Source organism: Sesamum indicum, linkage group LG3, assembly GCF_000512975.1.
Source record: "Sesamum indicum cultivar Zhongzhi No. 13 linkage group LG3, S_indicum_v1.0, whole genome shotgun sequence".
Lineage (NCBI taxonomy): Eukaryota > Viridiplantae > Streptophyta > Magnoliopsida > Lamiales > Pedaliaceae > Sesamum > Sesamum indicum.
Genome location: NC_026147.1, coordinates 3608173 through 3618850, shown reverse-complemented (window position 1 = coordinate 3618850; position 10678 = coordinate 3608173). Strand labels below are relative to the sequence as shown.

Genomic DNA, 10678 nt, shown 5'->3' with positions numbered 1-10678 from the left:
TGGGGGGAATTGCTTTTTTTTCTAAACTAAAATATATAGAAAAAAATTAGTGTACAAAAATATGAAAGAGTAATTATTCAAAAATAAATAAATATAAAATAAAATATTAAGTAGAATTAAACACCAAATAAATCCATTTCTTCTTGTACAAAAATTAAATCAAGCAACCATCATAGAAATATATATATATATATTATATATATTAAAAAAAAACTAACACCATAAGAGAAATAAATATTAAAATTTAATAAAAAAATATAAGAAAATGGTAGAGGTTATTACCTCAATAATTTTCAGATTTCATGAAAAGTAATATACAAAAAAAATAAAATAATATCATGATAAATAGAAAAATAATAGTCTAGCCACACTAAAGATGAGTGTAAAACATAAATAAGTCATAAAATTTAATAAGGATAGAGATTATTAACTTCAACAACATGAAAAAAAGTATCATAGAAAAATATAAGATACCCACTACAGCATAGAAAAATAATGAGAATAACCATATAGAGTATGAAGTTTTAAAATTATTCAATGGAGAATGAAAAATAATCATAAAAATAAATGTTAAGTGTGATATGCACCTATTAATATTAAATAAACATGTTAAGAAAACTAAATAAATGTTTCTTTCTATAAAAAAATAAAAATAATAAAATATGAAAAGACAAATAAATTAAACTATAAAAAAATATTGATAGATGAAACTATAAGATATAAAAAATAAATTAGTCTTTAAAGATACAAAAGAGTAAATATCTTTTAAACACGAGCAGATACTAAATGAAATTTTAAGTAGAATTAAACAAATAAATATTAAAGTAAAATATAAATCTATTAACACCAAATAAATCTATTTCATCTGGTACAAAAATTAAAAAACTAACTCCATAAGAGAAACAAATATTACAATTTAATAAAGAAAACATAATTAAAATTGCAGAGACTATTACCTCAATAACTTTCAAGTATCATGAAAAATAATATATAAAATATGAAATAACATCATGATAAAACAACAAAAAAATAGTCTAGCCACACCTGAGATGAGTGTAAAACATAAAATAAAAAAAATTAAAATATGGAGATTACTAATTGAATAACTTCAATAACCATGAAAAAAAATATCATGAAAAATAGTAAGATGCTCACTGCAGCATAGAATGTTAAGTTTTGAAACTGTTTAATGGAGAAATAAAATTTGACAGCATAGATTTCGTTATGTTTAAATACACACCTGATGGAGTCCATGATTATTAGGTAATTATTTAAGATAAATTCAAATTAAATTAGTATCCTATCTTGAAAATAAGATTGTGGATAAATGAGGAAGAAATATTTAGTATATTTAAAATAGATTATTTTTCTAACCAATAAGATTTTTCTTATAATTAAACAATTTAATTATAATCTTACAAATAAAATTTTCAATAAATACAAAATAAATGTATGATATATTTAAAATAGATCATATTTCTAGAGACAATGATCATTAGGTAGGATAAATATAAATTAAATTAGTTATAATGTTGGTATAAGATTTTGGTCCATGATCATTAAGTAGAATAAATACAAATTAAATTAGTTATTATATTCGTATAAGATTTTGGTGTATACAACATAAATACTTTACATTTAAAATATTATTAGGTAATTATTTAATATAAAATAAAATTAATTATAATGTTGGAGATAAATTTTGGATAAATACAAAATAAATATTTAATATATTTAAAATAGATCATCTTTATAACCAATTAAATATTTTTTTCGACAACTAAATAATCCAAATACAATATTGAAGATAAGATTTCGAATAAATATAAAATAAATATTAATATTTTAAAATATAGATAACATTTCGAACCAATTAAATATTTTTCTCGATAATTAAATAATTCAAATACAATATTGAAGATAAGATTTAGGATAAATATAAAATAAATATTAAATATTTTAAAATAGATGATATTTCTAACCCATAGATTTTTTCTCGACAATTAAAATATTGTGTACATGATTTTGTAGATAAATACAAATTAAATTATTAAGTTAAAAAAAATTAGATTTTTTAATCAATGAAATTTTTTCTTAGTATAGTTATATAATTTTTTTAAAAAAATTATTAAATAAAATCTTTTATAATATATTGCTTAATAAGAAAAACATAGGAGTTGTGAATTATTAATCTATTTTGATTATTATCGAAAATGATATTTTCCTACACATACAATATATTTTCATAACCAACATTTGTATTTTATGAGGATTACTTTCATAAAATTTATGACATTCTATTAAATATGTACATTACTTATTTTACAAATTAAAGTCCAACTCTATAGAAAAATATAAAAAATAAAAAATTAGTTAAATGCATTGTTTGTTATAATTAATATTCCCACAAAATCTATACAAAAATACATAAATCTAAAATGATTTTACTTTGTAAAAAATAAAATAAAATATAAAAATGAATAGAAACTTACTTTTAATAAGTTATAAGAAAGACAACTGAAAAAAAAATAAAATAGAGAAAGATGGACTATTAAGAAAATAATTTTAAATCTCAATATTATTTCATCAATTTGAATAAAAAAAGGCGTATATTATCATGAAATAAGAAAAATAAAACGAGTATAAATAAAAATTAAAATTACTAAGTTCAATTAAATTATAAATATAACAATATTATCACTGGTCATGAAGAAGAAAAGGTCTTTCAACGGCATAAAATAAGATTTTCACGAACAAGATTTTTTCAAAAACTAACTTGAACTATACATACATAAATATATATATATATATATACATGTAAGTGTAAGAATTAAGAAGTATATATGATCATAAGTTTAGTTTAATCATATTTAGATAGCTCAAGAAATAAATTATATGTAAAATGATATCCGGTGATTACTTCCATCTTGTACAACATCATGTGAAGACAAATAAATACTAATAATAATTAAATTTGAGAAGGAACAACAAATTAAACCATAAATTAAAAACTTAATGGATGAAACTATAATATGTTAAAAAAATAGGTGTATAAAAAGATTAAAAAAATGGTAAAAGTTTAAATAAAAATAAAATTAAATACCAGATTAAGTAGAATCATACATACAAATAAATATTAAATAAATATGTACCTATAAGCACTAAATAATTTTGTTTCTTTTGTTTAAAAAATCAAAAATAAAAAAGAAAAGAAATCTGTAAAAAAAAAACAAAATAATTAAACTACAAAAATAAAAATTTATGGATTAAACTATAATACATAAAAAAAAATAGTGTAGAAAACATATAAAGGAAGAAATATTTAAACAAAAATAAAAAAAAATAAATGATAGTTTGAGTAGAATTATACAAAATAATATTAAATAGAATATATACCTATTAGCACTAAATGATTTTATTCCTTTTGGTTGCAAAACAAAAACAAAACAGATGAAAAATATAAATAAGAACAAAAAAATTAAATTATAAAATAAAAATTTAATGAACAAAATTATATATATAAAAAAAGTTTATAAAAATAAAAAAGGATAAATATTTAAACATAAATAAAAACTAATTATTAGTTGAGTTAATTATTTTTTTATTATAAAAAAAAATTATTTTATCATAATTATTTTTAAATATATAACAAAAACACGACTGAGTCGCGATTTCAAATCGCGACTCGTAATTAAATATTAGCCAAAAAATGCAAAATTTCCCGACTTGGAGTCGGGATTCTGAAACCAAGAACGATAACAAAATTCCAGCCAAAGTCCAAGCACAATCAAACAAAGCCAACAAAATTGCATTTTATCAAACACCTTGAAAGCAATACTTGCTCAGAAAATTTCTTCCGCAAACTCTAAAAGAAATCTACAAAAAAGAAAACCCACCTGTTAATGGTGGAGCCGGAGCGAAGGTGTGGGATGTGCGGATGGACTCGTGGACGTGAAGATAGAATTCTCGAGTTCTGCAATTTTTTCTTCACTTGGCGCCAGAGAGAGCGAGAGAGAGCGTTCTCATTTCTCAATAGGCAATTCTCATTTCTCAGTTTCTCACATTACATTTACTACCTTTTCAGCTTTTGTTTTTTATTTCTAATTTTATTTAATGAATTTTTTGATTGAATTATTTATTTAATAAATATAGAAATAACTAATATATTTATTTATATACATTAAATAAATATAGAATTAAAATAATTAATAACAAATATATTTTATTGTGGTGGATATTAAATAGAACAGTAAAATTCATATATATTATATTAAATATTTATTTACAAAAAAATCATCAAAACATATTAAATTATTGATTAAGCTTCTTTTTAGATAATACAACCCAAATTATCATATTTTAATATTATTTAAAACTAAAATATGATATATTGACTAATAATTCTAATTTTTGGTGAATTTTAAAAATAAATGCATTTTGTTGTAGTAGATTTTAAAATTTTAACGATAAAATTCATATATATTATTTACAGAAAAATTATCAAAATGTACAAAGCTTTTTTTAGATAATATAAATTAAAATACCATATTTTAATATCATCTAAAACTAAAATCTGATATTGACTAATAATTTTAATATGTGGTGAATAAATGCATTTTGTTGTAATGAAAAATGTGATATGGACTAATAGTTTTAATATGTGGTGAATAAATGCATTTTGTTGTAATGAATTGAAATTGTAACGATAAAATGTATATGTTATATTAAATACTTATTTATTAAAAGATTATCTAAACGTATTAAATTGTTGATTAAGCTTATTTTTAGATAATATAAATAAAAAGACTATATTTTAATATCATCTAAAACTAAAATATGATATATTGACTAGCAATTCTAATATATGGTGAATTTTTAAAATAAACGCATTTTGTTGTAGTCGATATTGAAATTATAACGATAAAATTCATATGTATTGTATTAAATATTTATTTTACAAAAAATTTATAAAAATGTACTAAATTATTGATTAATCTTTTTTTAGATAATATAAACTAAAAGATTATATTTTAATATCATCTAAAACTAAAACATGAGATATGGACTAATAATTCTAATATATAGTGAATAAATGCATTTTGTTGTAATAGATTGAAATTGAAACGAGAATATTTATATGCATATACAACACAATTGTAATAGATTGAAATTGAAACGAGAATATTTATATAAATATACAAAACAATTATCAAAACATACTAAATTGCCTATTAAGCTTGTTTTTAATATAAACCAAAATACCATATTTCAATATCATCTAAAACTAAAATATGAGATATTAACTAATAATTTTAATTGATTGTGAATTTTTAATATTTATTTACAAAAAAAGTATCAAAAGTTACTAAATTATTACTTAAGCTTATTTTTAAACAATTGAAATAAAAATTTTGTATTTTATTATTATATAAAATTAAAATAAGAGATATATTGACTAATAATTTTAATATGTGGTGAATTTTGAATATAAACTTGATATAATATCGAATATGCACTTAAATAATATTTATAAAAAAACAAAAAAGGGGGCAAGCTCGCAAGCTCAAGAACATAAACTGTAGAGTTCGAGCTCGAATGCTCGTGAGCTGGCTCCGCTCAAATTGCACCTCGAGTTTGGATACACATAAATAATATATTTTAAAATTTTTTATTTGATTTGGACATTTTTATTGTTACTAAATAAAATTTAATCATAAACAACATAAATACATAGTGAATTAATATCAAATAAAACTTAATGTTATTTAAGATAAACTACACTACAATTCAATTAGTATTTTAATCTTGAAGATAATAGTTTTGGATAAATACAAAATAAATATTTACTATATTTAAAACATATGATATTTCCAACAAATAAGAATTTTTTAGTCAATTAAAAAATTCAATTATAATATTGATGATAAAATTTCAGATAAATACCAAAGAATATCAAAATACTTAAAATACGTGATGTTTCTAACTGATGTTTTATTTATAATTTAAATTCTATTATAATATTGGAGATAAGATTTCGGATAGATACAAAGTAAATATTTAAAATAGATAATATTTTTAACCAATAAAGTTTTTTTTGACAACTAAAAAATTCAATTATAATTTTTGAGATAAAGTCACGAATAAATGCAAAGTAAGTATCTAATATATTTAAATAGATAATGTCTGTAGCCAATAAATTTTTTTCTTAACAATAAAAAAAAATTCAAAATCATCAAACATTAATATTCAATCAAAACTACATAATTTTGATCAACCATCATTCTGTTGTATATAGATATAAATTTGTAAAGCATTTTGTTAGTAAATTATTAAGATAATTTGAACTTAACTAGAATTGGATATTGAAATTGATTCTTATAAATTTTTGGATTTTTGTAAGTTATAAAACAATCATTACAATGTTTCCAAACAACATAATCAAAACATCTACAGAAGGGGTAGGTCCATATCTACGGTCTTGCTTTAAACCCTTTAAGCTTTTGCTCTCATTCTATGTTTCTAATGTGTATTTGTACGTATTTTTCTTGACATATGAATAGTATTTAATACGATGTTATTGATAAATATTCTCTGAGAACTTGTAGTAAGTGTAAGAATACTAAACATCGTAAACCAATGGTAAACTTCATAAAGTTCACAACTCTGTCATGTGCCTTCAGATCAAATCTGTTTTCATGTTTCCATTCACCTCCTCAAGAAGGTTGAAAACGTTCTTTTGTCGAAAGCATAGATCAACTGGTATCAATTACACTCTTTGTGTCACAAAACGGGGTCGAGGTGACAAGAGCAGCCTAATGAAAAGAAAAGAGGAAAGATGGAAAGAAGCACGGCAACAATAGTCATCCAGCTCTGGTGTAAAGACTGAAGTCCAGAAAATTATAAGGCGTTTATCATCCTTTTCATCTCAGCAGACCTCCGGGGGTCTGGTTCCTCCATCGCTCTCTCAGTTAGCACGTGTTTGATTCGACACATTGATTTCCGCACCTGTTCAGTCATTATAATGCCGGTATAAGGGAAAGTGAATGTGGAGAGGATAATTCAGGGCTACATAGCAATACACGGTATGAAAAGTTAAAGATGGAATGACCATGTTAACATAATTTTTTCTGATGTTTCAGGCCCATTATAATGAAGAAACTGGGCAAGTTCTAGTATGCCTTTTGCTGTCTGACAGAGTGTCGTGTGAAAATTTAACACCATAAACCACAGCTTGTTATTTCATGAGTCGAAGTTATGAGGTTAATGGTCAGTTCAGAAGAACTGATCACAATACCAGAATCATCGAAAGAAAGTTAATAAGATTGAACCTAGATATACCTTTGTCGAAAAGGTGGCTGTATATTTCACATAAAAGTCATGTCAACTTTCTGTTTACTGAAAGCAATCTTCTCCACTTATGCTTTTATCCCATAATACATAGGTGGAGAAAAATATCAATACAACATAAACATCTATAATCACACTTTGGTAAATCCTTAAACTTACAATCATAAAACTAACTTTACTTTGTGAAGTATGGAAAGGAGGACAAATTTCTATAGCGTCAGGTGTTAAGATATAAGTTATTGAAAAGGCATAATGTCCATCCTCTTATCTTATTTGCATTACTAGATCTCAGAAAGCAACAATTCATATTCACCTACGTGAACCTAGCATGCATTATTATTAGATCATTTGTCACACTTGTTTTATATTATTAAGACTATGGAGAAGATCAATGGTAGCATAAATTGGACGTCGATACATTTAAATAGAAGTAATTGCATTCCCTTCCTTATCCTCAAATTTTAGAGGGAATGAAATAGGGTTGAAATCCATGATATCTAATGATTTTATTTCTTTTATTTTTTCCCCTCATCATATCAACATATCCGTTGCGCACCCTCCTTTCACTTCCCTTTTCCTTCCACTCACCAAATCCATTGAACACTTTTAACAGATCCAGTGTTTAATTTCCTTAATCAAATAGGTCACTATAATGTTTCAGGAAAACTGAATCAACCAGTTTTCTAATGTTTCTCACAAAGAGAGAGCAAGACCAAAATTGTTATCAGAGTCTGTCAACATGAATAAATGGCATCATAAAATAACAAGCATCTAAAACAAAATCAATGAAGTTTCCAAGTCAATATCAGACATTGACGTACTTAAATATGTAAATTGGGTAGAGACTGAACAGTCTGAACATTTTTATCTACTTTTGATTTTCTTTTTAACTGTGTGCATGCTCAGTCCAGGAAAATAGATGGATCTTTCAGAATATTAACAATGGGAAAAACCCATTTACTTTAGCTATTCTGTTAATTAGGGGACCTTGCAATGATACTGTACCAGGTATCACATTCTACATTCACCACAAACATGCAAGAATCTGCCAACATGCAATCAGGCACAGCCGTGGACGATGCTTTTCCTTTTTCAGAGCGTGTGAAGCAGAAACACATCAAAATGTCCAGACGAACGTAAACAGAGTAACAAAGCTATACCTTGGGAACACGCTCTGGATTGGGGAAACGTAGGTTTTGAGCATGCAGCATCTGGCGCTGAGTCATCAACATGTTCTTTTCCTTAAGAAGAACATACCAGAGCTTGTGAAGGTCATCCCAAGACTTGAGTCGCAGTTCAGATGCCTTCCAACTCCTACCTGAATTAAAATCAAATATCCAATTAACGATATCTTATTTGAGAAAGTGAATGATGCAACTCTTCCCGAAGAATATCCATCAAATACACACAAAAGAACATAGTCATATCAAATTTCATAATTGAAGCATCCAAAACATATAAAAACTTTCTAATAACTTGCTGCAGGCTGGATTCAAAAGTTTCACACCATCTAAACAAACCAGTGGGCTCAGGCAACTCTCTCCCATCTTATTTACAACACTAATACATCCACCAATTAGAGAACAACCAACTATTACCAACACAATCACCTCATCTAAGTGAAAATTCAAAATACCTATGCCTTAATCCTAAACCCAGCTAAGAAGTTTGTGAGAGTAAATTTGAACTCATTCAACTGCTTAACACAATGAATGTTTTTTCCATTAGAAAGAACCCATGCTCTCTCAGTTAATCCAAGAATCCTGGGCGATAAGAAAATCACAGTAAACAATAGAAAAAAACAACCTTAATAGTGAATGGAAAGACAAGGCAACATTTGTACCATAGACAACAGGCTTCTCATCCTCTGGGTTTCTATCAGCTTCAAAGAACTCCTCCAGTGGGTTACGCCGAGTCATAGAAGAAGCAGCTGCAGCTGCAGCCTCGGATTTGGCCGCAGCAAAGAGTGTCCTCCCAAAAATCCTTGTCAAAAACATCACATCCAAGCTAAAACCTTTCTGCACCAAACAAGAAAGAATGGAAATAATAAAATCACCACCTCAAATAAATAAAAGACACAAACCCTAAAACCCTTTTGAACAACTGAAATGAACATTACTCAAACGTACTTTACAATAAACCAAAACTGTCCGAAAATGAAACAAAGATAAATGTTTCTGAACGAACCATCGCTCCTTGCCCGAAAATACAAAATGGGTGTCTCTATCTTAACCAAAAATGGCAAGTGGTGTGCTTAAATCCCACTAAAATCCTTCTCTCCAATTCTCCTTTTTCACACTCCCCAATACATGAACATAGAAACACGTGTAAATTATACATGAAACTACTATTATAGACGATCACAAGAATGAAAAATGCTCGCCGGAGATGGCGATTGAGAGCAAGAAGGCTGACCGGAGATGGGCGCCGCACAGGAATGGAAGGGGAAGACAGAGAGCGTGAAATGTTTTTCCAACTAATTTGATATAAGGTTTATTAGGGTGTAAACGAGTTGAGCTCGAGCCGAGCTCAACCATTTTTTATTGGCTCGAGCTTGAGCTTGATTTTATTTTTCATGGAACTCGAGCACGACGAGCTCTTATGGTTCGAGCTAGACCTCAACTTCGAGCTCAATCTGACGAGCTTGAGCTTGAGCTCGAAATCGAGCTCAGCAAATTGTTTAGTTCGAGCCCAGCATACATCCCAACAGTCTCTCCTTCACATACCAAATCAGTTCAGTATCCATTTTCATTTCTTGAAGCACCAAACCAACACAGAAAATTCAAATTGGTGTATAAAAATAATATTCTAGCATTCAAGAATTACATATATCTCCAATAACAAAGATTTAACAATGATAAACTTTAAATATATGTTCAAAACCCAAAAAAAGGTGCTGATTGTAGAGTTTATTTTTATTCTTGCGAACACCCAAAAGGGTTTCTCCATAATAGCTCGAAATGCAATTGGAGATTTTTGGAGAATTCAATAATATGAATTAGTGCTGATTGCAAACAAAAGTATTAACAAGTATAAAAAGACTAGAACAACAACACAAAAATTAAAGAACCATTTTCTCCTCATAGGCGCCGCCCACACACACAGAACCCAACGGTGAGACCAAGACTATGAGATGTAATGGCAAACCTGTTCGAGCTTCTTGCTTGGCCAACACAACAGCAATCGGCTTCCTCGTTGCCGTAGTAGATGGATTGGGGCTTGCAATCGTTGGTTTAGGGCTAGGGTTTTAGCCTTTTAGGATTTAGATTTGGAAATTGGGAAGAAAGAACAGAAAAAAAAGAGTGGGAAAGAAAGAGAAAGAGAGAATGAA

The 10678-nt window shown here is 26.4% G+C and overlaps 1 protein-coding gene and 1 long non-coding RNA gene across 3 annotated transcripts in view; both read right to left on the bottom strand.

The window, feature by feature from the left end:
• LOC110011759 overlaps window positions 1-4054 on the bottom strand; it is a 6273-nt gene extending 2219 nt beyond the window's left edge. Inside the window, exon 1 of the long non-coding RNA XR_002286843.1 lies at window positions 3897-4054. This is a non-coding gene — a long non-coding RNA (uncharacterized LOC110011759). The remainder of the gene's footprint in view (window positions 1-3896) is intronic.
• On the bottom strand, window positions 6606-10666 carry LOC105157178 (39S ribosomal protein L47, mitochondrial). 2 transcript variants are annotated; one of them, XM_011073507.2, is made up of 4 exons: window positions 10495-10666; window positions 9191-9361; window positions 8508-8665; window positions 6606-7005 (listed from the first exon to the last, which is right to left on the bottom strand). In XM_011073507.2, exons 2-4 carry the CDS (start codon window positions 9342-9344, stop codon window positions 6898-6900), a joined length of 420 nt encoding a protein of 139 aa, XP_011071809.1. In that variant the 5' UTR covers window positions 9345-9361; window positions 10495-10666; the 3' UTR covers window positions 6606-6897. The 2 variants fall into 2 exon arrangements, with proteins under 2 accessions (XP_011071809.1, XP_011071808.1); XM_011073506.2 differs by having other exon boundaries at window positions 9191-9365; window positions 10495-10664.

Excerpts from the sequence above, each read along its gene's own strand:
- LOC105157178 (XM_011073507.2), bottom strand. The coding sequence starts at position 9,344 with ATGTTTTTGACAAGGATTTTTGGGAGGACACTCTTTGCTGCGGCCAAA. Across the intron at positions 8,666-9,190 it reads TGAGAAGCCTGTTGTCTATG|GTAGGAGTTGGAAGGCATCT; the intron begins GTACAAATGTTG and ends ATTTTAATTCAG. Across the intron at positions 7,006-8,507 it reads ATCCAGAGCGTGTTCCCAAG|GTGCGGAAATCAATGTGTCG; the intron begins GTATAGCTTTGT and ends ATGACTGAACAG.